The sequence below is a fragment of the Aquarana catesbeiana genome, linkage group LG06 (genome assembly GCF_042186555.1).
Source record: "Aquarana catesbeiana isolate 2022-GZ linkage group LG06, ASM4218655v1, whole genome shotgun sequence".
NCBI lineage: Eukaryota > Metazoa > Chordata > Amphibia > Anura > Ranidae > Aquarana > Aquarana catesbeiana.
Window position 1 is genome coordinate 379961626 of NC_133329.1, and position 27799 is coordinate 379989424.

General features: G+C 41.1%; 1 protein-coding gene across 1 annotated transcript in view; it reads left to right on the forward strand.

The window, feature by feature from the left end:
• The first annotated feature begins 3310 nt into the window (after positions 1-3310).
• NXPH2 (neurexophilin 2) overlaps positions 3311-27799 on the forward strand; it is a 212325-nt gene continuing 187836 nt past the window's right edge. Inside the window, exons 1-2 of the mRNA XM_073634243.1 lie at positions 3311-3879; positions 3994-4142. Of these exons, the coding sequence (XP_073490344.1) occupies positions 4092-4142 (51 nt within the window). The 5' untranslated portion in view covers positions 3311-3879; positions 3994-4091. The remainder of the gene's footprint in view (positions 3880-3993; positions 4143-27799) is intronic.

The window sequence follows — 27799 nt, forward strand, 5'->3', positions numbered from 1 at the left end:
ACCAATTTGATGCAGTGTGCAGCGTATGGTCTGAGCACTGACAGGCTGACCTCCCACCCCTTCAACCTCTGCAGCAATGCTGGCAGCACTCATACGTCTATTTCCCTAAGACAACCTCTGGATATGATGCTGAGCATGTGTACACAACTTCTTTGGTCGACTATGGCGAGGCCTGTTCTGAGTGGAACCTGTCCTGTTAAACCGCTGTATGAACTTGGCCACCGTGCTGCAGCTCAATTTCAGGGTCTTGGCAATTCTTTTTTTCAGATCCTCAGATAGTTCTTTGGCTTGAGGTGCCATGTTGAACTTCCAGTGACCAGTATGAGAGAGTGAGAGTGATAACACCAAATTTAACACACCTGCTCCCCAATCACACCTGAGACCTTGTAACACTAAAGAGTCACATGACACCGGGGAGGGGAAATGGCTAATTGGGCCCAATTTGGACATTTTTACTTAGGGGTGTACTCACTTATGTTGCTAGCAGTTTAGACATTATTGGGTGTGTGTTAAATTATTTTGAGGGGACAGCAAATTTACACTGTTATACAAGCTGTACACTCACTACTTTACATTGTAGCAAAGTGTAATTTCTTCAGTGCCGGTTCACACTACAGCAACCTGAAAGTCGTCACGACTTTGCGAGGCAACTTCAAGGCAACTTCAGGGAATTCCTGGGTAATCTTCCTGTAATGTCGGATCCAAATCACATCAATTAAGATAAGGATCCGACTTGGAGGTGACTTCCATTGAAATCTATAGGTACAAGTCGTCTAGAAGTTGCCTTGAAGTAGAAACAGGAACCTTTTCTGAAGTCGGAGCGACTTCAGTAGTGTACATTAAGACAGCTCTCATTCACTTCAATTAAATTTCTTATGTCCAGCGACTTGGGGCAACTTGAGGTCTGACAAGTCAGATCCCAAGTTGCTGTAGTGTGAACCGGCACTTAGTGTTGTCACATGAAAACATAGAATAACATTTTTACAAAAATTTAAGGGGTGTACTCACTTTTGTGAGATACTGTGTGTGGTATATATATATATGGATATATATATTCTGCTAAATGATTTGTAATTTTGCCCAGCTATTTCTTAGTGATGCATAGAACAACAACAATTAAAGAATCCAAGATAGCAAGGATAACTTGCCACAAAATTAACCTGCTGCACATTTTCACTGGCAAGTTGTACTAAAAGCACTTGAAGCACAAGTTCTAGTTGACACTTTTCCAATTTGTAGCAAATTTGCATTGCAAGTCTCTAGCAAGAGCAAAGTTGCAGTGGCGAGTCTACAGCAAGAGCTCTTCAGGTCTACAGCATGAAAATTCAGCCACAGTGCCCCCTGTGGTGGGATGACTATTGCCCAACATAACTGACCCAGAACTTGCAGCAGACTTGCAGAATGTTTGCAAAGAAAGTTGATCTGGAGTCATGCAATGCGGACTTGCTGAAATTGTGCAACAAACTTGTGAAGCTCGGCAAGTCTAGCAATAGCTTAGCAAGTCATTTTCAAATTTGCAGCTTAACTGCTTGCTATCTGTGATCTCTTTAACTTTACTTTCACCTGATCAGCATACTTGATTCAGATCAGTGACTCAGAAAGCAGAATAATATCCAGGCAACTAGCACTTTCAGCAGGAGGCCATCAGTGGCATGCTCTATATTTCTCAGGAAAGGTTTACTTTAAATGCATCATTGCACCGCTACAATTATACTAGATATAATAGGAACTGCAAGAAAAACAGAAATGGAAGGCGTGCACACCTAGTGCATTACCAGAGATATTTTAATAATAAGACATTTTTGTATAAAGTGGGTACTCACAAAATGCAACTGACAAAAGGCCATAAACATAGTGCATGGACATGCACAGAACACGGGGTACAGCTAACACGTTTCGGGAGCGCACCCCATTCCTCAGAGCTAGGCTAGTCTCGTACACCATGGGGAACTGCTTTTATAGGGAATGGTGGAATTGAAAATTAGGTGTCAAAAAGAGCCACGCCCTCAAAGGGGCGGGAAAGTTGGCAGCATGAAATTGTCCAAAATATCTTGGTATGCTGACGCCTTAAGAGTTCCCTTCACTGGAACTAAGGGGCAAAGCCCAACCCCTGAAAAACAACCCCACACCATAATCCCCCCTCCACCAAATGATTTAGACCAGTGCACAAAGGAAGGTCCCTAAAGACATGGATGAGCGAGTTTGGGGTGGAAGAACTTGACTGGCCTGCACAGAGTCCTGACCTCAACCCGATAGAACAACTTTGGGATGAATTAGAGTAGAGACTGTGAGCCAGGCCTTCTTGTCCAACATGAGTACCTGACCTCATAAACGAGCTTCTGGAAGAATGGTCAAACATTCCCATAGACACACTCCTAAACCTTGTGGACAGCCTTCCCAGAAGAGTTGAAGCTGTTATAGCTGCAAAGGGTGGGCCAACTCAATATTGAACCCTATGGACTAAGACTGGGATGCCATTAAAGTTCATGTGCTTGTAAAGTCAGGCATCCCAATACTTTTGCCATTAGTGTATGTAGTCCTGGAGGCTACTCACCAACCACCGTGGTCCTACTGGACCCTCCGAGGAGGTTAATAAAAAAAAACTGAAAAGATGTAGGGTGTAGCTTGTACAGTCCGTAAAAGATGTTATCGTGCAACAAAAACCAATGCATTTTGGAGGCTCAACATGCCCCCTTCACCAGGGCTTGTAGAGCAAAATCCATAATGTGAGGAATACCATCCTGGATGTAAGTTGGCATCTTGATCCAAGTACCTGCATGATCTGTACATGGGTAAAGGGGTTCCATCTTACAATCCAGGATGGTATGCCTCAACCTAAGGATATTGATCTAAAGCCCTGATGCAGGAGGAGTGTTGAGTCCCTGAAACATAGACACACTCCTAAACCTTGTGGACAGAATTTATAGCTGCAAAGGGTGGGCCAACTCAATACTGAACCCTACGGATGAAGACTGGGATGCCATATGTTCATGTGTGTGTAAAGGCAGGCGTTCTAATACCTTTGACAATATATATATATATATATATATATATATATATATATATATATATATATATATATATATATATATATATACACACCTTCTTTTAATTTTTTTTTTACCTTCTTCTATATATATTTAATATTAAATAAAAATCTTTATTGATTTAATTATTTAAACTCAGTGTTACTTTTTTATTTCTTTCTTTTTAAATACAAGGTACCCAAATCTATAAATCAATAGCTGGTCAATCTGAGGCATAGCATAGCTGATTGTCCAATCACAACCTTGCCAGCAGCACGGTGCTCCAGACAGCACAGCTCCAGTCCGCACATGCCAGTTAATCAGTAGACTCCAACATAGACTGAGAGAGGAATTAAAAAGTGAGAAGTGCATAGCAAAGCAGCAGTCAGACTGTGCAGCTCTGTAGTCAGATGTGACACTCTCTGGATCTATGCTAGCATCCAAGTCCCCAGCACCGCTCTGCACAGAGGACAGCCTGCTGCCAGTTACAAGCTTGGAGGTGTGCCTAGCCATTAGAGTGAGACTGGATGCAAGAGCTAAATCCTGTTCTTCTAATACTCTGCTATAACCCAGCTGCTTCTGTAGGTCTCATCCTGCTGAAATGAGCCCACCTTTTTGGAAACACCCTTAAAAAGAGCCTGAAATTACTCTGACAATGAATCTTTTAAGCTAGCAAAACAGGTAATAATTAAAAAAAATAAAACCTTTAGTTTTTTGGGGGAAAAGTTGGAAAGCTGACACTGAATACCACACTGGATGAATTTTATTCTTGCCACTGACAAAGGAATCTTTTACACCTTCCGCTTTTGTATGGGAACTGGAAGCAGAAATGAATCATAATCCCAAGAACATGGTAATTACATTTTAGAGATTGTGCATGCTTTTAGCGAGACCTCTGTATTTTGCACGCCAGAGGATCGCTTCATATATTATTACTTTCTAGTTTCAGTGTTGCGTTTGTTTTTAGGTTGTCGTGATAAGTGTCTTATAACGAGTCCCATTAAACGTGATTATGGTAAAGAATGAAGATTAAAGAATTTATCTAGGAGACTCCTGACTGCAAAAATGGAGCTACATCTATTTTCTCTTCTGCTGGTCAAGTGTCTTCTTCATTTGGTAAGTTTTATTATTCCCTGTTTTTAAAAAATGAAACTTGTTCAACTGACACTTTTTAAAAAAATGTTAAATTCTTACGTGACCTTAAACAATTTATACGAAGAATAATGTAAAGAGGAAATAATTCCAACAGACCAATATATGAAATATATGAGATTAAAAAAAAGCTTTAATTTAGTAAATATTCCATATATTCCAATATTTATCATGTAATTAATTTTGTTTCAAATATATTTATCAGAAATGTTTTTATCACATGTATGGATTTGAGATGCATGAATGTCATTTAAGTAATGGATAGTACTAAATCTGAACTCGCTTCCTTCAGATTTTTTAATACATACTTTTATATATAAATAAATATCTATATATATCTATATATATATATATATCTATATATATATATATATATATATATATATATATATAGATATATATATATTTATGTATTTATGTAGACATATATTTATGTATTTACATAGATATATATATATATATATATATCTATATATATATATATATATATATCTATATATATATATATATATATAGATATATATATATATAGATATATATATATATATATCTATATAGATATATATAGATATATATCTATATATATCTATATATATATTATATTTAAATTTATATATTTATTTTTCCTTAATATTTCAGATATACCCCACATTTTTAAAAGTCTTCTGCTGCAGCATATAGTTGTTTTGCTCTGTAGATTCATGTAATTTGCTGACCTTAGGGTTAACACTGTTTCTATTAACTCGCTGAAACTGAGTAATGCTAGGTAGTGCATTGCATTATGGTTTAGGTTTAATAAAGTTGTGCAAGTTTTGAATTTTTGAAATTTGGAATTTTTTGTTTGAGTACTGCTGACATGTACTTAGAAAGCTCTTTGATTCATTTTATAAATGTGATTTTTCACTACAGCAGTTGGACATCATGTAGTATGTCTGGTAACATTATGGAGGACCGTGGTTGGCATTTAATTATCTGTCTGGTTTGAGGATAAAGATAATACTAAAGATCAAACGTTAAACTTGGGGAGCCCACTCCCACGAGAACAACTAATTTTATAAAATGGTTAATGGTTAGTTAATTATTTTATGCCGTACTCGTGGACCTGGCCCTATATCTGGATGTGCCATAATATAACAAGAAAAGTTGGCAGCAAGTGCGGAATTTGATATTTATCTATATTGGAATAACAGATAAAATGACGCAAGATGTATTTGTCATATAAGAATTATCAGGTGTATTAAGACCGCACAAGCAACAATGGCTTTGTGCAATATGAAGTAACGCACTGCAGCTAATCAGGTTTCACATTATTAAAGTCAGAGGAACAAAAGAATTTTGATTGGCTGCTGGGGGTACCTTTCATTTTGATTTAGTAGATAAGCCATTGTACAGTCTACATTTAAGATCTGTTCTCAAGCCTTTAATTAACAGAAAGCGTTGTATCCACAGTTGCTCTTTTGGTTTGTAAAACAGTTGTCTATTGGGTTTTTATATCTACTGTTTGTTTCTGTAAGTACTAAATACTATGAATTAATACAAATAATCCTTAAATTCTAGTCTTTGGAGACGTGGTGGTTTAGTGGGGAGCTCTCTTGCTTTATGGCACCGGGGTGCTTGGTTAAAATACCATCAGGGATGACATTGATGATACTATCTTTGTGGTATCATCCACACTAATGGCGTCTAGATATATTGAACTAATGTGCTTGCATTTGGGACATTTATTTGAAGCATTTTAGGACAGTAGGCTGTCGGAATGGTCCTATGTGTTGCTGATATTCATTAAACAAAAAAGCCATATGCATTAAAACTGGGGAAAAAAGAGGTGGTATGCAAAAGTGTAGAACTTGTATATAGTGTCCAATCCCATTCCTGTTCTATATTTTAAAGGCAATAAAAGGGAAACCCTGATTGGTCGCTATGAGCATGTCCTCTAGATTTTTTCTTTGTATTTTTATATATGCCCTAATCTCATTAGTTAATTATAATTAATGAATAATATATTGCCACTCACTAGTGGCCATTGGCAAATTAAGAAGGTAAGGGCAATTGTGGCCTACCAGTTAAGGCTGTATTTGTTTTCTTCAGCCCTAGGAAGACGTGACTAACATCCCTATATACAGACTCCACCCCTTTTATCACCATTTACACGGCCATATCAGGGAAGATAAATCCAGACAAATGAGCTATTTGAGGCAGGCTCTTTTTCCCATTACATATAGTGCTCCCATGGTCTACCACCAAAGATGGCTGCCTGATAGTGGACATACGGAAAGTTTTGTAAACCCCCAGGCAGTCTCCTTTAGGTTCTGCTGATGGATGTGCCTATAAGCATCCATGGAAGCTCACACCGACAATGAACAATGCAAATAATGGAAAGAAAATTGCATTCGTGTTGTATTTTGGTAATTCCCCCTCTTATTGTTCTGCTGGGGAGCTTCAGATTTAGGATGTTTCAACATTTAGAAAGTAGGTTTATAAAGTTTTTCAAGCATGTTATGAAGAACTGTGAAATTATAATGGACAGGCAGATAAACGATGGATAGACAGTGAAGGAACCTTCCTGGGTTCAACTGATGAGCAGTTTCACGAATCATACTCAAAGTTCAAAGTTTGCGAACTTTGCAGCAAACCTCATTGAAGTCTATGGGTTGGGGGCAAATCTTGTTATTCAGTTTCTGACTAATAAACAGTACAATAGGCATGCAAAAATGGGCACTGCCATGGGGGGGGGGGGGGGGGTCACTTACCAATGCTATAATTAAATAATAAAAGAATTGAAAAAAAAAACTGTATCTCTCCCTACACAGAACTGCCAGTTCTGCCTAACAGCCCCAACACACTGACAATATGGCGGCTGTTGGCCAATTTTTTTTTATAAAAAGGAGGCTGGGTTATCCATTCCTTCATAGTATTGACTCTTGTAACTCAGTTGACAAGGGGCAAAGGCTATACACTGCATTATAGGTTGTCCCTTGTTTCTGGCCTAGAAACCTTTCCGTGAAAAACTTGCAATTTGTGAATTTTGTGAATCCTGAAGATTTGAGTAAACTTTCGGTAGCAGCAAACCCAAACCCCATCCCTAGATAGATAGATAGCTCACAGGAAACTAGGACTGACTCTCCGAGGATGAGTTACTAAAGGCAAATAACCTGTTGACTTTGCAAGAGAATTTTCTGTTTGCATGGGAATTTTCCCTTAGCTTAATGACTGTTGTAAAGAAATTCAGTTTGCAAGGAAGACCCAATAATGCGCAAGGAAATTGAAAAGAAAAAAAAGGATTTTTGCTTGCACGTGATTGGGTGATGGTAAGTCAGCAGAGCTTCACCTTATTAACTAAGCTAAGGAAAAATTATTTTGTACAGTGAGATGCCTATTTTCCATGAATACATCAACCCCTCTTTCTACATGCTGTAAACGTTAAAAATACAGTACCATTTTGAGTAAATACTGCATATAAGTAGTGTTATCTCTGTTGGGCTCATAGGCGTGCGAATGGGGCGTGCCTGGGCACACCCTAATCACCCCGTGTGGTGCAGATTCCGCCCTGCTGATATTACACCAAAGTCCCCCAACAGGGCTCTAAAAGAAAAAAAAAAAATTAACCAAAAGAAAAATAATGCAACACATTTATCCTCCTGATTCATACGATGGTTAATATGGCCTCCTCTTTTTAGCTTGGCTGTCCTATGACCAATATAGTTGTTTACGACATTTTCTGTTATATACCGTTTCTTTTTTTTTTAATCTTTGATCTCATTGCATGGGGGAATCTGCTCCCTTCAAATCTGTTTTTGTATTTTATGCATATGTTTGAAAATAAAATAAAACAAGGATAAAAAAAATAAAAATAAAAATAAAAAACTACTGACACTGTCCACTGCCCTACTCACACCAATCTCTGCTGTGCTGACACGTCCATTGCTCTACTGACATTTAAAAAAAAATGTTAACATTTATTTATAAGAGTGTGTGTGTATGTGTACATCTATAGATAGATAGATAGATAGATAGATAGATAGATAGATAGATAGATAGATAGATAGAGAGAGAGAGAGAGAGAGAGAGAGAGAGAGAGATAGAGAGAGAGAGAGAGAGAGAGAGAGAGAGAGAGAGAGAGAGAGACAGACAGACAGACAGACAGACAGACAGACAGACAGACAGACAGACAGATAGATAGATAGATAGATAGATAGATAGATAGATAGATAGATAGATAGATAGACACACCCATGTGTGTTTGAGCTTTGGGGTGCACACCCTAATGCAATAGGCTGCGCACACCTGTGGTTGGGCTTATTCAGTGAGTGCAAACACTAATGACTATGTGAAGTGCAGTAGCTTGCAGCAACCAATCAGAATCTTTTAAAGGATCGGGATGTGATGCAGTGATATCTGATTGGTTTCTATAAGTCACTACCCTTTGCACATTACCATTGCTTCTTGCATTGATAGCCTGACACACACATAGGGGTAGATTTACCAAAACTGGTGCACTCAGAATCCGTGCAGCTATGCACGGCAGCCAATCGGCGTCCAATTTCAGTGTGTTCAATTAAGCTTTAGCAATGAAACCTGGAAAGCTGATTGGTTTCTATGCAGAGCTGCACCAGATTTTGCACTCTTCAGTTTTAGTAAATAACACACATAGAAATGTACCCACATATACACCCATACACACATTTCATCTATTTTTTTTTTTTTTTTTTTTATACATCCCGTAAGTCAGATTATGAGTAGAGTCCAGCCGCAGAAACACAATTAAATTGCCACATAAGGGATTTCATTTGCATGAAGTGCCCCAACGGACTATCTTAAAAACAGCACATTGTCAAAGTTTCGCCGGTACCCCCGCCGCTTCATATCCTAATGTTGTTGTCACACTTACAGAGCCGGGCGCAGATATAAATAAATACAGGAATGAAGTAAACCTTGAAGAGATTAAACAGCCTCTTTAAGAAGCGATTTCTCCTACGACTACACCAGTTGATTGATTAGTTTCTGAGAAAAGCGTGTGTCAAATATTAATCCTTCTCTGGATTGTGCTCGCTACGTAGCTCTGTCTTTTTTTTTTTTTTATTATTTTTTTTTTCTTCTTTCCTCTCCGCCACTTTAGCAAAGCAATGAATTAGAGAGCTGCATGCCGGCGATAAGAGGCACAGTTCTTTCATACTGCCAGAATCCCGGACAATAGGGTCCTGTTTACCTTCTCTACGTATAACTGTTGGATATTCTCCCTGCTACTGGATGAGCTGCACACGGAACACAAGAACATGCTCTTAGATTTAATGGGAACATTCAAAAAGAAGGACTTAGCGGTACCCGTTTCATATGATATGACTGGCTTGTATGGCGTATCATATTTTCACATGGCTAGTTATGATGCAGTATTCAATGTATGGCATTCATATTTATAGCTACATGGTACCAATGTAATACATAATAGTACAATCTTTCTGCATGACATCTATCTATCTATCTATCTATCTATCTATCTATCTATCTATCTAGGGCTTTTTTTCAGCGGGAACGTGGGGGAACGCAGTTCCGGCACCTCCAGCACTGAATGTATGTAATAGCATGGGGTGTGGGGTATGCTGGAGGGTCTGTTGATGTTGGCTGTTGGGGGATCTATTGCCACTGGTGGGGATCTGTGTAAGGGGCTATTGTTGCTGATGAGGAACCTATTATTGCTGGGGGGGGGTCTTATGTTGCTGGAAGGGATCTACTGTTGAGGGAGGTGTCTATTTTTACTGGCCGCTGGAGGATCTACTGATGCTGGCTGCTGGGAGATCTGTTGTTGCTGCTGGGGGGGGGGTTCTGATGTTGCTTGGGTGGATATTTTGTTACTGGGTGTGATATTTTGTTGCGGGTGGTTCACTGTTGCTGCAGGGAATCTATTGTTGTTGGGGTGGAGTCCATTGTTGCTGGGGGAGTCTATTGTTGTGTGGGAATCTATTGCTGGGATTCTATTGTTCCTGGATGCAGGGGATCTATTTTACTGCTGTTCTTTCTATCATTAACATGTTCCATACAAATGATTTAGCGCCACAAAAAGATTCTTGGTTCTGTATTCTCTAAAAGGGGCAGAACTGGTAGGTGGGTAGGGGGTGGAATCCAGGGACGGTGGTCAGAGGTGGGTAGGGGGCAGAGACAAGGGGTGACTCAGACAGGGGGAGTTCTTGCACCTATTCTCTGAGAAAAAAAGCCCTGTATCTATCTACCTATCTACCTATCTATCTATCTATCTATCTATCTATCTATCTATCTATCTATCTATCTATCTATTATCTCTCTCTCCTTTTTTGTGGAACCTTGTAGTGATTTGTTGTAATGTTATACACTATATTGTCAAGTATTGTGACGCCTGCCTTTACACACACATGAACTTTAATGGCATCACCATTCCATTTAATGGCATCCTTACTCATCCATGTCTTTATGGACCTTGCTTTGTTCACTGGTCCAAATCATTTGGTGGAGGGGGGGTTATAGTGTGGGGTTGTTTTTCAGGGGTTGGGCTTGACCCCCTAGTTCCAACGAAGGGGACTTTTAAGGTGTCAGGATACCAAGACATTTTAAACAACTCCATGCTCCCAACTTTGTGGGAACAGTTTGGGGATGGCCCCTTCCTGTTCCAACATGACTGCACACCAGTGCACAAAGCAAAGTGCATAAAGACATGGAAGTTTGGGACGTCGGAACTTGACTGGGCTGACCTCAACATGATAGAACACCTTTGGGATGAATTCCAGTGGAGACTATAAGCCAGGCCTTCTCACCCATCATCAGTGCCTGACCTCACAAATGCGCTTCTGGAAGAATGGACAAACATTCCCATAGACACACTCCTAAACCTTGTGGACAGCCTACCCAGAAGAGCTGAAGATGTTATAGCTGCAAAGGATGGGCCAACTCAATATTGAACCCTACAGGCTAAGACTGGGATGCCATTAAAGTTCATGTGCGTGTAAAGGCAGGCATCCCAATACTTTTGACAATAGTGTATGTAGTCCTGGAGGCTACTCACCAACCACTGTGGTCCTGCTGGACCCCCTGAGGAGGTTAATAAACAAAACTGAAAAGATGTAGGGTGTAGCTTGTACAGTCCATAAAAGATGTTCTTGTGCAACAAAAGCCAATGCATTTTGGAGGCTCAACATGCCCTCTTCATTAGGGCTTGTAGAGCAAAATCCATAGTGTGAGGAATACCATCCTGGATGTAAGTTGGCATCTTGATCGAAGTACCTGCATGATCTGTACATGGGTAAAGGGGTTCCATCTTACAATCCAGGATGGTATCCCTCAACCTATGGATATTGCTCTAAAGCCCTGATGCAGGAGGAGTGTCTGAAACATGTTGTTTTTTGTTGCAAAATAAAATCTTTCATGGACTTTATGTACTAGTGTGGCACTCCCATCTTTTCAAAAATGTTTATCTCTCTCTCTCCTAGCAAGCTAGACTATGGGGTTGATTCACTAAAACTAGATTGCAGATAATCCGGTGCAGCTCTGCATAAAAAAAACAAGATTTATTGTCAAAGCTTTACTGAACAAGCTGACATTAGAAGCTGATTGGCAACCATGCAGTGCTGCACCAGATTTTGCACTCTCCAGTTTTAGTAAATCAACCCCAATGTGTTATGAAAATCATTAAAGCCCAATTTAAGCCCAATTTAAATCACACCAATAAAAAGACATTCCTGTTACTCTTCTGCCCAGCAGGCATCAGAGGCAGTGGCGTCACTAGGGCTGGTGTTATCTGGTGCGGTAAAACATGGTGTCACCCCGTCCTGTCTAGGCTGCCCAGCGCCCTGCAGGCAGCACACGGGGCGCACCCCAAAACGGCCCCTGTAAATGATAGCATGGGGTGGTATAGTGGCAGGTTAGGGTGGTATAGTGGCAGGCTAGGGTAGTATAGGGTGGTATAGTGGCATTCTAGGGTGGTATAGTGGTTGATTGGGGTAGTATAGGGTGGGCAGGTTAGGGTGGTTATAGGGCAGGTTAGGGTGGTTATAGGGCAGGTTAGGTTGGTACAGGGCAGGTTGGGGTGGTATAGGGCAGGCTAGGGTGGTATAGTGCAGGTTAGGGTGGTTATAGGGCAATTTAAAGTTATATAGGGCAGATTGGGGTGGTATAGGGCAGGTTAGGGTGGTAGAGGACAGGTTGGGGTGGTATAGGGCAGGTTGTGTGGTATAGGGCAGGTTGAGGTGGTATAGGGCAGGTTGTGTGGTATAGGGCAGGTTGAGGTGGTATAGGGCAGGTTGAGGTAGTATAGGGCAGATTGTGGTGGTATAGGGCAGGTTAGGGTGGTTATAGGGCAGGTTTAAGTGGTAAAGGGCAGGTTGTAGTGACCGTGTGCTCAATCATTTACAGCATGCCTGCAGATGAATGCACCCGGGGCTGCTGTGTCCTCACCTCTTTCTCCTTCTTCAACTGCGGGATCAGCCAGCATGAAGGAGTCTGTGGCAGGAGTGGAGGAGGCAGCCACACCCCAGGTCTGCCCACCAACTCCAGCTGCCTCGGGAGATATTGGAGATCCCTGAGGGACAGCTTAACCTGAAGGGGGAGTGTTACAGGCAACCTCCCCGCACAGCTGGGTGCCCTGCTTGCACCACTCCGCTGCAAGCAATATAGTACAGTGTGTAGCGGCGGCCCTGTTGTCTCCTCTCTGGTGGGTGTCACCCAGTGCGGACCCCCGCACCACCATAGCGACACCACTGGCCAAAGGTAGACCCAGTGAATTCAGTAATTGGCACCCAGCAACAGAACTGGTAAGCAGCCCCCTCCACCTTGCCTCCCCCCACCCCACTTCCTCACTTCTCTTCCTCTGCAATAGAAGCCTATGTGAGGACTCTAGTAATGAGAGGTGTTGCTGTTACTCAGCTACAGTATGTCAATACAGAGCAGGGCCGGGATCGGGTGGACAGGAGGGGCAGCTGCCCTGGGCGCTGTGGTATCATATGAGGTGGGGGGTGCTGCATAGAGAGTGCTTACCTACAAGCCAGCAGGAGTATTGGAAGAGGGGAAACTTTTGTTTGTGGAGAATTTTGGCTTGCAAAGGGAATTTATGCTTGGGGGTAATCGTGCAGATTAGTGCTCAAATTATTTCGGAGGGGAGGGAGGGGATTTTTGCTGACACAAAATGCTCATACATTTTGTGGCGAGGGGGCGCAGTTCCACTGGGCGCTAGATGACCTTGTCCCGGCACTGACACAGGCAGAGTAATGGAGAGAGAAAGGGAAAGCAGGAAGCATGATTTTTACAGAGATAAAGCTTTTAAAGGATTGTCAAGTATAGATCAGTCCCAAACCAAAGCTTTAAATATGTTAAAAGAGGTGAGATTTAAATTGGGCTTTAACCACTTGCCGACCGCCTTCAGCATATCTACTGCAGCAAGGCGGCTTGGCTGAGCAAACCAATGTACCTGTATGTTGGTCTGTGCATGAGGTACAGTGGGCACCTGTGGGTCCGGCGGACTCATTGTAAATTGGGCTTTAAGGATGCCCTCCTACCCCAAATATCTACTCAAAGGCAAGTTCCTCTAGTGGTCAATTTTATTATATGTTCATGAGCAGCCATATATGGGTTTTCTAGTATAGTCTCTACATTAATCACTAGACAGATGTATTCCTGGACCCATAGCAGTTGCATGGTCTGCCATGGCTATAGATAGTAATGCTATTGGCAGCAAAAATTTCCATCCCACATAGTTTGTTAACTTCAATCAGAGTACTAAATAAGTATTATTTATAAATAGCATATCTGACTGATGATCTATCTATCTATCTATCTATCTATCTATCTATCTATCTATCTATCTATCTATCTATCTATCTATCTATCTATCTATCTATCTATCTATCTATCTATCTATCTATCTATCTGTCTATCTGTCTATCTATCTATCTATCTATCTATCTATCTATCTATCTATCTATCTATCTATCTATCTATCTATCTATCTATCTATCTATCTATCTATCTATCTATCTATCTATCTATCTATCTGTCTATCCATCTAACTTTCAATTGAAATCAGCCAAATACATATAAAAAAAATGTGTGCAAAGTCCTATAGTTCATTTTATTTAGAAAGCTACCGCATGCTGAGCAGAAAAGCCTGTCCCCTGCCAGCATGCTGCAAGGACAGACCTTTGCTCTTTTTCCTCTTTGTGTAAAAGTTGTGGTCTCTCTGTAGTATCTGACACCCCTCTGCTGAGTAAGAGCTAGAGCTCTCCATTCAGCAGGGAACCTAATGCCGCATAAACACGAGCATAATGTCAGTCAGAAAAAGTCCGATGGGAGCTTTTCATCGTATATTCCGACCGTGTGTATGCCCCATCTGACTTTTTCCGTCGAAAATTCAGATGGACTTAGATAGAGAACATGTTCTAAATTTTTCCGACAGAACTAATTACTATCTTGAAAAACCGCTCGTCTGTATGCTGTTGCGACGCACCAAAAACGACGCATGCTCTGAAGCAAGTACGAGACGGAAGCTATTGGCAATGGCTACTGAACTTCCGTTTTCTAGTCCCGTTCTACGTGTTGTACGTCACCGCGTTCTGGACGGTTGGAATTTGGTGTGACCGTGTGTATGCAAGACAGCTTGAGCAGAATTCCAATGGAACTCCGATGGAAAAACCTTCAGAGTTTATTCCGAAGGGAAAACCGGTCGTACAGGGCATAAGATTTGCTGATAACAGAGTGTTGCTGATTCAAGTCTAGTACACACAGGCCAAATGTTGGCTGGTTCAATAGAAACTGGCTGACATTCGCTCGTGTGTATGGCAGCCGGTCCGACAGAAACTGGCCATTCGGCTGGCTTCTGTTGAAGGTTCATGACCGGCTCCCATTCAGCTCTCTCAGCCAATGGCTAAGAGCACTGACCAGAGTGTTCTGGTGGTGGGGGCCGTCCCCTTGTCAGAACACAATAGCTCAGCAGTTGAAATCGCTGTACTAGCATTGGATTGTTAGTACATTTGCTCTGATCTGAGCTGTCAGTTTTTTTTGTTCAAAAAAAGATCTAGTGGTGTTTAGTTTGAAGGTTCATTTGGGCTTAAATATACATGTAGATAGAAGGGCCGCAACTATGTGTGATAAAAATCATTAAGGGACCCCCCTTCCCTCTCTAATCTCTACTTAACCGCTTCAGCCCCGGAAGATTTTACCCCCTTCCTGACCAGAGCGTTTTTTTGCGATTCGGCACTGCGTCGCTTTAACTGACAATTGCGCGGTCGTGCGACGTGTTTCCCAAACAAAATTGACGTCCTTTTTTCCCACACAAATAGAGCTTTCTTTTGGTGTTATTTGATCGCCTCTGCGATTTTTATTTTTTGCGCTATAAACAAAATAAGAGCAACAATTTTGAAATAAAGCATTATTTTTTACATTTTGCTATAATAAATATCCCCCAAAAATATATAAAAAAAAACATTTTTTTTCCTCAGTTTAGGCCGATCGTATTCTTCTACATATTTTTGGTAAAAAAAATCGATTATTGATTAGTTTGCGCAAAAGTTATAGCGTTTACAAAATAGGGGATAGTTTTATGGCATTTTTATTAATAATTTTTTTTTTACTAGTAATGGCGGCGATCAGCGATTTTTATTGTGACTGCGACATTATGGCGGACATGTCGGACATTTTTGACACATTTTTGGGACTATTGTCATTTATACAGCAATCAGTGCTATAAAAATGCACTGATTCCTGTGTAAACGACACTGGCAGTGAAGGGGTTAACCACTAGGGGGCAGGGAGGGGTTAAGTCAGTACTAGGGAGTGATTACTAACTGTAGGGGGGATGGCCTAGCTGTGTCACTACACTGATCTCTGCTCCCGATGACAGGGAGCAGAGATCAGTGACACTTGTCACTAGGCAGAAAGGGGAGATGCTGTTTACATTAGCATCTCCCCATTCGTCCTCTCCATGAGGCGATCACGGGTATCCCCGCGACGATCGAGTCCGCGGGACCCGCGACCCGACTCACGGAGCACCAGCCGCCACTGAGTTCCACCACTGCTTTATCATGTAAACTAGTAATCACATCAATCCAAAATGCTATATGTGATATTTTTGAAATCCAGCCTATATGACTACCATGGCTGCCCCCATAGATACAATAGTGAAATGAGTGTAGACACGAAGGGACAGGAAGTGTGTTATTTGCAGGATCACCAGTTAAAAATAAACAAAAAAAAGATAGCTCCAAAAAAAAAAAAATTCAACCACTGCCTCTAAGAGCCCATTCACACAGGGGGAACACGACTTCCAGTGCGACTTTGGGAGGCAACTTGGACACGACTTGAGTATGAATCACAGCGCGACTTGGGGCAACTTACAACACAACTTAAAATCGCCTCCAGAACAGGGAACTTTACAAGTGGCCAATCAGAGCTTATCAGCTGTGTGTGAGAAGGAGGGGGCTGGCTGTTTAGTGGAGTAAATTACTTTCTGTTTCCTTTCTGCTTCCTGTAAAGTTGCCTCAGTATGAACAGTGATCAGACTTGGAGGCAACTTCCATTGAAATCAATGGGTACAAGTCGCCTTCTAGTCGGATTGAAGTAGTACAGGAACCTTTTCTGAAGTCGGAGCGACTGCAGTAGTGTGCATTAAGACGGATCCATTCATTTACATTGATTTTTTCATGTAGCGCGACTTGGGGCGACTTGAAGTCGGATCCAAAGTTGCCCCTGTGTGAATGGAGTCTAAGGAACTGGTAAACTGCAATATATTACAGTTTTGTTTTGTTTGTTTTCTTGTTTTTTTTATCAGATTCTTTTTATTTTCTTTTTTCATTTACAATACAAACACATTATCCAAAATACATCCCATAAAACATCACAAATGCTACGTAAAAAAAAAAACAAAAAAAACAAACATGTATGCCTAATGTATGTACGCCTAATTTGTTCTATAGATTTACTTTGGCTTGCTTTACCTTAAAAGATTTGACTGTTGTATTCACCTTTCGCTGTGCATTTTAATTAAATCTACAAACTGTGAAGCTTTAATTATTGCAGCGAAAAGCAACAAATTGAACTGTGAAAAACTCAGGTCTAATTGTATGTAAATTAGGGTTTTACAGAAGAAGACAGTCAACAGTGTATCAAACGTGATGGCTGGATAGAATATATACTGAAAGCTCCCACGAGGAGCAGGGTCCTGCTAATCCTCCTGTATGGAATTGTTTTGTAATTATACTGTCTCCCATTACTGTAAAGAACTATACATACTGTTGGCACTATATACATTCTGAATAACTGTAAAAATAAAGAGAGAGAAGGGGGAATGCAAACAGGTGGCAGCCTAATTGTTAATGACCCCACCAAGGTTAGAAAGCCATTATAGCGACACAATTGCGATACGCATTTACAGCACGTTTTCACAATGCACTGCAAAGCGCATGTTTTTTGTGCGGATTGCGGTGCATTTGAAAATGCGCAGATGTAAATGCATGGCAACACAAGCATGATCCACATTTGCAGAGCGTTTCCAAAACTCCCATTTTCTGTGCGAGTTGGCATGCGTTCAGTAACTGTTAGAAAAAAAAAAAATCGAAGTATCTTTTTCCTAATCAATATACAGCTGTCACATAGCCCAGCTCTTTCCCAGCCTGTCTGCAGGGAAACATAAGCAGCAGGAGCTTCTAAAAAATAAATGAGTAAAATGAGTAAAAATAAATACCGTATTTTTCGCTCCATAAGACGCACCTGACCATAAGACGCACCTAGGTTTTAGAGGAGGGACACAAGAAAAAAAATATTCTGAACTAAATGGTGTCCTAAAATATTTACCAGTGCCCATGAAATGCAGACTGACCATTGCACATAAATGCAGCCTCTCTGTGCCCACCAGTGCAGCCATGCTGTGCCCACCAATGCAGCCTCACTTTGCCCACCTATTGCAGCCTCTTTGTGCCCACCACTGCAGCCTCATTGCCCACCATTTGCAGCCTCTGTGCCCATTGCAGCCTCTCTGACCAGCAATTGCAGCCTCTGTGCCCATTGCAGCCTCTCTGCCCACCAATTGCAGCCTCTGTGTTCACCAATTGCAGCCTCTCTGCCCACCAATTGCAGCCTCTGTGTCCACCAATTGCAGACTCTCTGCCCACCAATTGCAGCCTCTGTGTCCATCAATTGCAGCCTCTGTGCCCACTAATGTCAGCCTCACCATTTTCTGGATAACACAGCGCTTCCTCCCTCTGTCCTCCGGTGCTCGTATGTCACGGAGCTGGGTCTGTGTGCAAGGTCCCGCCCCCCTACACCGGCTCATATGATAGGCGGAACACTGATTCAATCTACTATCACACAGGCTGGTCTAGGGGGGCGGGACCTTGCACACAGACCCAGCTCCTTGACATACGAGTGGGAGGAGAGCGCAGCAGTTGTCGGAAGGCAAGTCCAGCCCTGCTCACAGGGGCTTCAGATGTCTGCCCTCCGCTCTCCTGCCTCTCTTCTGGCAGCGGGGGGGGGGGGGGGCAGTGGCGGCGGGGGGCGGTGCCTAGCATGCATTCGCTCCATAAGACGCAGAGACATTTTCCCCCATATTTCTGGGGGGAAAAAAGTGCGCCTTATGGTGCGGAAAATACGGTAAATAATATTAATAAATTGTTTTAAATTTCCATACAAATATGTATTTGAAGTCATATCTTTATTATTTTCTGGCAAAAACAGGGTATGGGCGGATTTCTGCCAGTCACAGGCTGTGTCACGCCCCTCCAGCCTGTGTCTTAGAATAAGAGGGAGGTGAAGCCTCCATTAATCTACATGTAATATAACACCCTCATTGTGTTTAGCTGGTTAGTAGGGATGGAGGAGGAGGGAGAGAGTGGGCTGTCATTTACCATTGGGTATACGTCCACATGTGTGACTCTATAGTCACATGGGCTGCTCAGATGTGATAGGGAGGAAATGCTCAGCATAGAAACTCACTGAAAACTGAGCATGTGCAGAGCTGCCAACACTGCTCTGCAAAATCCCTAGCGGAATTGGGGACATGGACAAAGGGGGAGGTAGAGAGCAGCAGGATAAACCAGGATTTTTGCAGAATACAGAAAACAAATCTCATAGTGACTAAGTGAGTATAAACAGCATGTAATATACCATTTATTGATCTTTTTTTTTATGTGGGTTTAGTGACAAACACGAATTTATCCAAAGTTACGAATTATCCGTAATAACGAATGTCGTATCTAAATGAATGGAACGTAACAAATTAATAATAATAAAAAACAATAATAATAATAAAAACGTATTATTATTATTTATTTTTATTTCGTTCCATTTGTTTAGATGCGGCATTCTTTATTTCGGATAATTCATAACTTCAGATAAATTTGTATTCGTTACTTTCACTAACAGCCGAATTTGAAAGGAAATTCCAATACTTATAATTTAATAGTTAGTTATTATTAGTTAGTTAGTTATCATTTCAAAATTTTTTGATTTCCGGATTTTCGTACTTTCGAATTTTAGGATTTTCCTTTCCTATTTTCAGATTTACAAAACGAATGAAACAAAAACGAACACATTTTCCAGCAGTGTACATGTCTACAGACCTTGTTCTGAAAATGCTAGAAAATTGGTTGTTAGACTCACCTTACATTCAGAGTCCCTGCCCTGGCTTGGAAAAGTCAGAGAACGTCAGAAATAAATATGTGTATAGTTGTGAGGACTTGCGGTTGATTTACTAAAACTGGAGAGCATACTGTACCTTCCATCTTTTTAAGATGGGAAAGAGGGACACCTATTAGCAAAAGTATGTAGGTATAGAACACACCCCCTGCCACGCCCCCTTAAAGGAAAATTATACAAAAAATATGATTAGTTAGACCCACAAGTGCTTTTTTTTTTTACCACTACTATTCCTTTATATTGGCTTTTAAAATGTACAAATGCAGCAATTTAGAAATTGGATGAAAGGTTTAGCACTGGGAAACACTTTTTGAAACATAAAAAGTGAATTTTATATACAACTATATAGATCAGACCAAAATGAGGGACAAATGAGGAGGAATGAGGGACAGAGGGACATTGCTCCAAATCAGGGACGGTCCCTCGAAATCAGGGAGAGTTGGGAGCTATGCTGGAGAGTGCAAATTCTGGTGCAGCTGTGCATGGTAGCCAATCAGCTTCTAACTTCAAGTGGAACTATAGGCAAAACTTTTTTTTTTTCATTTTGGATCATGTAAACAGTGTTAATTTCGTCGACTAAAACGACTAAAACATTTTAGTCGACTTAATGAATACTATTTTAGTCGACTAAAATACGACTAAAACTAAAACAACTGAGATGACTAAAATACGACTAAAACTAAAGTGGGATTAAAACTAAAATGCCATTTTAGTAAAAAAACTAAGACTAAAACTACATTGAAATTTGACTTCAAAATTAACATCGGTCTGTAGTACATGTTCATACCTCAATACCATAAATAATAACATATTAGATTTTTCACTGCAGCAGTATATAATGAGTTGGGAAATTGTAGAGAAATGTTTAACTAATGCATTACAATTTAATTACACCCATTGGATTTTAGACGACTAAAATGAGTTTTAGCCGACTCAAATGTACTGGAGATTTAGTCGACTAAATACAACTAAAACTAAAACAATTGCAGAAGACTAAAATGGGACTAAAACTAAAATGCCATTTTAGTCCTAAGACCATAGGCGTGCGCACAGGGTGTGCCAGGTGTGCCTGGGCACACCCTAATCGCCTTGTGTGGTGCATATTCCCCCGTGTTTAGACCACTGATATTTCATCAAATAAAAAAATGTAAAAAATTAAATCTTAAAAAATAATAAAAATAAAACTACTGACACTGTCCATTGCCCTACTGACACCAATCTCTGTCCTTATGACACCGTCCTCTGCTCTACTGACACCATCATTACATATACACATGCACACACATGCATATGTGTTTGAGCTTTGGGGTGCACACCCTAATGCAATAGGCTGCGCACACCTATGCCTAAGACTAAGACTAAAACTAAATCGAATTTGCTGACAAAATTAACACTGCATGTCAGGGAGGTTTATAACCCCTGTCAGATTTTTTTCCGCCATTTGTGTCCCATTGTGGAGATTTCCCTTCACTTCCTGTCCCAAAGCCAAACAGGAAGTGAAAGGAAATCCTTGCAAATTAAGGAAACTCATTGCGGACCCCCCCAGGTCACAAGTACTAGTGCCCCCTATTGGAAAATGTCCCTTCTATTATTTTCTGGGGACAACTCAAAATGTGGGATTTTCCTTTACTTTCACTTTCAATGATAATGACAAACAGGACAAATATAGAGGTGAATCTCCCTAATGGGAGCACAGACAGCAATAAAAAATGACAGGGGTTCTAATTCATCTCCACTCTGTCCAAAACTACAAAAAAAGTTATGCCTTTAGTTATACTTTCAGCTTGTTCAATTAAGCTTTGACAAAAAAAAAACCTGGAAGTTTCTATGCAGAGCTGCACCAGATTTTGCACTCTCCGTTTTTAGTAAATCATCCGCAAAGTATTGAAGCAGAGGGTAAGCAGGAGAGCCAAGCAACTGGCATATTCAGTGACTGGCACTGAGAGCCTGCATGCCTTTTTCATGGCATGTTTTAAAGTGTTACCAAACCCAGGACCCTGCATTCACTATATCTGGTCTCCCACAGTACACAGAACATGGAAATGCAATGATTTTTAGTAAATATAAACTGCTAAATACCTTTTCTCATCAGCAGTATATAGCAGTCTTGTGACTTCTATCAGTGTCTGGTTAAAGCTTGTAGGAGGAGTTTTCATTCTCCTCTGACTGCCCTACGAAGCTGCAGGACCCCTGACCCTCTGTCTGGACAGTGCTGATTGGCCCTGTGCTGATCACATGCACTCTCCCAAAAAAAAAAAAAAAACTCTAGAGCAATACACACCAAACTGAGCATGTGCAGCTTGTCCTCAAGGCTCTGTTCTATCAGGAGAAGGATTAGGGACAGTAAAAAAAGGGGAGGATCAGAGGAGACAGCATCAAACAGCCTGTTTACACAATGCAGAGGATTAACTCTTTAGGTTCCACAGTGAGTATAACAAGCATGCTTTACTGCATATATAGACTGAATTTACTGTTGTGGGTTTAGTAACACTTTAAGGCCTGTGCAATCTAGACCACATGATCTGTGTCTACCAGCAGCAGCATTGTGGGTGTTTCACATCATCAGAGGCTACAGAAAGTCTATTGTTGCCAGCTAGACAGACCCTGTCAGGTAGACTTACTTTGAAGGGTAACTCCACTTTCGTTGGCAAAAAATAGCAAATAAAAAAAGTAAAAAAAAGAATAAAATATACAGTGGCAAGAAAAAGTATGTGAACTGGTTTTCTGCAGTAATTTTAATTTCATATAAAATGTGATCTGATCCACTTTGAATTCACAACAATAGACAAACACAATGTGCTTAAAGAGGAAGTAAACCCCCGATGGGTTCTACTTCCTCTTTTGCTCCCGGCAAGGCCTGCACATTAAAAGCATAATGGGCTAGTATGCATCGCATACTAGCCCATCATATGACACTTACCTGCAAACGAAACCCGCGCTGTCCCCTGTGCAGGCCACGTCCATCTTCGCCCCTCTTCCTTCCGGGGCCGTGGACTCAGGCTCTGTGACTGGCCGGAGCCGCGTGATGTCACTCCCGCGCATGCGCGTGGGAGCCGTCAGTCACGGCACAGCTGGAGGAAGAAAAGGTTTACCTATAGATAAAAGTAAGACAAAAGGGTTTACAACCACTTTAAGCTAATAACACAAACGCAATTCAAATTTCTTGTGTCTTTATTGAACACACCCACGAAACATTCACAATGCCAGAGGAAAAAGTAGGTGAACCCATAGACTAATGACTTGAAAGTTAATTGAAGTCAGTAGTTTGCACACCTGGAGTCCAATTAATGAAATGAGTTTGGAGGTGTGGTTTAGATTAAACGGCTCGTACACACTATAAGAAAATCGGGCGAACACTTTTGTCCAAAGAATTTTCACGCCGATTCCGAATTTTCGTACAAAAATTCCCGAAGGGACAAACTCCAACATTTTTCTCGTACAGAAACGGAACGAACAACTTTCGTTTATTGTGTACCGTTTTCATAAGTTTTTCGTACAAGAAAAATCTGAAAAGAAAGACTGCGCAAAAAAAAAAAAAAAACAAAAAAAAAAGCCTTTGTCGTACGAGAATTTTCGTTCATCTGTTCCGATTTGCTGTAAAACAAGGATCGTTCGCACAATTTTCTTATAGTGTGTACCCCACTTTACCTTGATTGATAAAAGACACCCAGACATTTTAAGATTGCTGTTCATAAGAAGCATCAGCTGATGTGAACTAAGCCTCACTAAAAGGAGCTCTGTGAAGACATATGATCAGTAATTGATCTGCATAAGGCTGGAAAGGAATTTTAAAGTTATGGATAAGCTGATGCACTCTCAGAGGAAAGTTGCAGGGTCTGCATCCCTTTAGAAGTGATAATCCTATTAGGAGCATCTTGCCAGAAATGACATTTTTGTTGCAGGGGATGCCTAAAATCTGATTTGTATCTTGGTGCAGACTTCGAGAAAAATCAGTAAGCCAATCACACAAGTAGGAAGTTACATTTCTGGGGAGCGCTCCATACACCAAATGTGTATTTTATTTGTTTTTTTTGCAATTGTAGTAGGGGCATTAATAATAGTGCACATTTGCTTTTTTTTCACCTTCTGTAAAACTCACTGAAACTTTAATGACTCTGAAACTAAATAAAAAGGTTTTTCCTACCTAAAACCCAATGACACTGACCCCAATCTTGAACTTTGACCCTGACCTTGATGCTGACACTAAGTTAGATTAAAGTATAACAAAAGGCAATTTTTATTTTATTGTTTAATTAATTAATTTATTTTTTGGATAGAGTGGATTAGAACATCTGTCAGGTTTTCATTGCTATCTCGGCCCCTGTTAAGGATGCCCTTTCTAGTTGTCAATGTTTACCATTTTCTTCAAAAATGGAAGTAAAATAAAATCCCCCAATCTTGGGTTTGTCCCTAGAACAGTAATAGAGGGAAATATTCCAATGGGAGCTTTAAGCCCTGATCTAGCTATTTTATATAGATAGATAGATAGATAGATAGATAGATAGATAGATAGATAGATAGATAGATAGATAGATAGATAGATAGATAGATAGATAGATAGATAGATAGAGTGTAGATACAGCGGGGACGGAAAGTATTCAGGCCCCCTTAAATTTTTCACCTTTGTTATATTGCAGCCATTTGCTAAAATCATTTAAGTTCATTTTTTTCCTCATTAATGTACACACAGCACCCCATATTGACAGAAAAACACAGAATTGTTGACATTTTTGCAGATTTATTAAAAAAGAAAAACGGAAATATCACATGGTCCTAAGTATTCAGACCCTTTGCTCAGTATTTAGTAGAAGCCCCTTTTGATCTAATACAGCCATGAGTCTTTTTGGGAAAGATGCAGCAAGTTTTTCACACCTGGATTTGGGGATTCTCTGCCATTCCTCCTTGTAGATCCTCTCCAGTTCTGTCAGGTTGGATGGTAAACTTTGGTGGAGCCATTTTTAGGTCTCTCCAGAGATGCTCAATTGGGTTTAAGTCAGGGCTCTGGCTGGACCATTCAAGAACAGTCACGGAGTTGTTGTGAAGCCACTCCTTCGTTATTTTAGCTGTGTGCTTAGGGTCATTGTCTTGTTGGAGGTTAAACCTTCGGTCGAGTCTGAGGTCCTGAGCACTCTGTCCTGTCCCTGCAGCTGAAAAACACCCCCACAGCATGATGCTGCCACCACCATGCTTCACTGTTGGCACTGTATTGGACAGGTGATGAGCAGTGCCTGGTTTTCTCCACACATACCGCTTAGAATTAAGGCCAAAAAAGTTATATCTTGGCCACATCAGACCAGAGAATCTTATTTCTCACCATCTTGGAGTCCTTCAGGTGTTTTCTTAGCAAACTCCATGCAGGCTTTCATGTGTCTTGCGCTGAGGAGAGGCTTCTATCGGGCCACTCTGCCATAAAGCCTCGACTGGTGGAGGGCTGCAGTGATGGTTGACTTTTTACAACTTTCTCCCATCTCCCGACTGCATCTCTGGACCTCAGCCACAGTGATCTTTGGGTTCTTCTTTACTTCTCTCTTCAAGGCTCTTCTCCCCCGATAGCTCAGATTGGCCAGACAGCCAGCTCTAGGAAGGGTTCTGGTCGTCCCAAATGTCTTCCATTTAAGGATTATGGAGGCCACTGTGCTCTTAGGAACCTTAAGTGCAGCAGAAATTTTTTTTGTAACCTTGGCCAGATCTGTGCCTTGCCACAATTCTGTCTCTGAGCTCTTCAGGCAGTTCCTTTGACCTCATGATTCTCATTTGCTCTGACATGCACTGTGAGCTGTAAGGTCTTATATAGACAGGTGTGTGGCTTTCCAAATCAAGTCCAATCAGTATAATCAAACACAGCTGGACTCAAATGAAGGTGTAGAACCATCTCAAGGATGATCAGAAGAAATGGACAGCACCTGAGTTAAATATATGAGTGTCACAGCAAAGGGTCTGAATACTTAGGACCATGTGATATTTCAGTTTTTCTTTATTAATAAATCTGCAAAAATGTCAACAATTCTGTGTTCTTCTGTCAATATGGGGTGCTGTGTGTACATTAATGAGGAGAAAAATGAACTTAAATGATTTTAGCAAATGGCTGCAATATAACAAAGCGTGAAAAATTTAAGGGGGTCTGAATACTTTCCGCCCCCAATATATATATATATATATATATATATATATATATATATATATATATTTATTTATTTTATTCTTCTACTCTCCCTAAGAAAGAAGATGCAGTGGGGGGAGTTTACTAAGTCTAGAGCAGCTGTGCATGACAGTCAGTTTTAACCGAATGAGCTGAAGTTAGAAGTCGATCGGTTACTATGCACAGGCACCCCAGATTTGTCTGCTTCGATTTTAGTACATTCCCTCCAATGCATCCTTTTGTCCATTCAGAGGCAAAAGACAGCCAATCACAGGCTACCACAGTGATCATGTGATTGGTTGCCAGCCCTCTGGGATCCCAAATGATAGTACAAGACCCAGCACTGTCGGTGCACTTCCAGCATAAACACATGTGTACATATATGTGGCATCTTCGGAAGAAGGCCCACCTCGGTAATGTGGCATATATGTGGGATTCCAGCTGGAACTGTTTGAAGTGCTGTATATCTAAAACAAAACTTTGTAAGCTTTGGTGACAGTTGTCACCTAAACAGGTGTCCCCCCCCCCCCCCCAAGAAAGTTTTCACCATTTCGTTTTTTGGTTCGAGAGTAATTTTGGAGTTACGATCACTTCTGTTACAGGACAAAGAGAATTGATGAATCTCAGGGACACAGCAATAAAAACCAACAGGAGCTTTTACTAAACTCTATAAAAAAATGAAAAAGATTTGGCTTTAGATGTCCTTTAAGCAATATCCTAACTAGCCATTAGCATGGTAGTGTTCTCTATTAGTGTTGGAAGAGCAGTTCGGGCCGAGCTTAACATCGCCTGTTCAGCGAACACCAGAATTTGCGGGGCACTTGGCGGGATTTTCACCTGTCAAGTGCCCCACAATGCACTGCACGCTGCACAGTGCATTCTAAGCCCTGACTGGTTGAAGCAATACACCTGCAAGGCTTTGCCCAATCAGGGCACAGTGAATAGCTAGTTGTTAAGGAGCGGGCCGGAAAGCCGGCCGCTGCGTCCTTAACAGCGGATGAGTCATCCGCTGTCAACGGACTTCCCCACTGACAGCTGAATAAAAAAAACATTGCCGGCAATACAAAAATGTGAAAAAAAAGTTGTGGGGATCCCCTTCCCCCCCGATCCACACAAGGCCCTTTGGATTTTGAGGGGAACTCCCACACCAAAATTATAAAAGATCCTTATCTGAGCATGCAGCTTGGCAGGCCAGGAAAGGGGGGGGGGGCAACCGAGCGCCCCCTCTCCTCCTGAACCATACCAGGCCACATGCCGTCAACATGGGGGGTGATTTGGGGCACCTTGTCCCCATGTTGATGGGAACAAGGGCCTCTTCCCCACAACCTTGGGCTGTGGGCAGGGGGGGGGTCAGTGGGCAGGGGGCTTATCAAAATCTGGACCCCCAGAATCCCGCCCCCCCCCCATGTGAATGAGTATGTGGTAAAAACACACACACACAATTTTTGACAATTCCTTTATTAAAAATAAAAAACAATGTCCCCTGATGTAGATCCATCCATTGTATATTTAAAGGAAACCTTTACTAAAGGTTTAGTTGTTCTATAACGGTAAAGAAAAATGGCCCTGTAGCTGTATATTGGACTATGTTAGCAAATTATTCCTGCAGACTTGTAAAGTATTTTTAAATGTGTTTCCGCCTCCTTAATAGCATCCTTCTGCAGAATACACTTCTGCTATATGATCTCAGAGAATTGCTAATTGTTCTTTAACATAAAAGAGTGCATTTCCCATTTATTTGTCATGGTTATCTCTGTGGGGGTGTATATAATAGAAACATCCAAGCACCCCAAGATACTGTCTGCATTGATGGCATTCTGTTAAAAGTGTTTTTATCTAT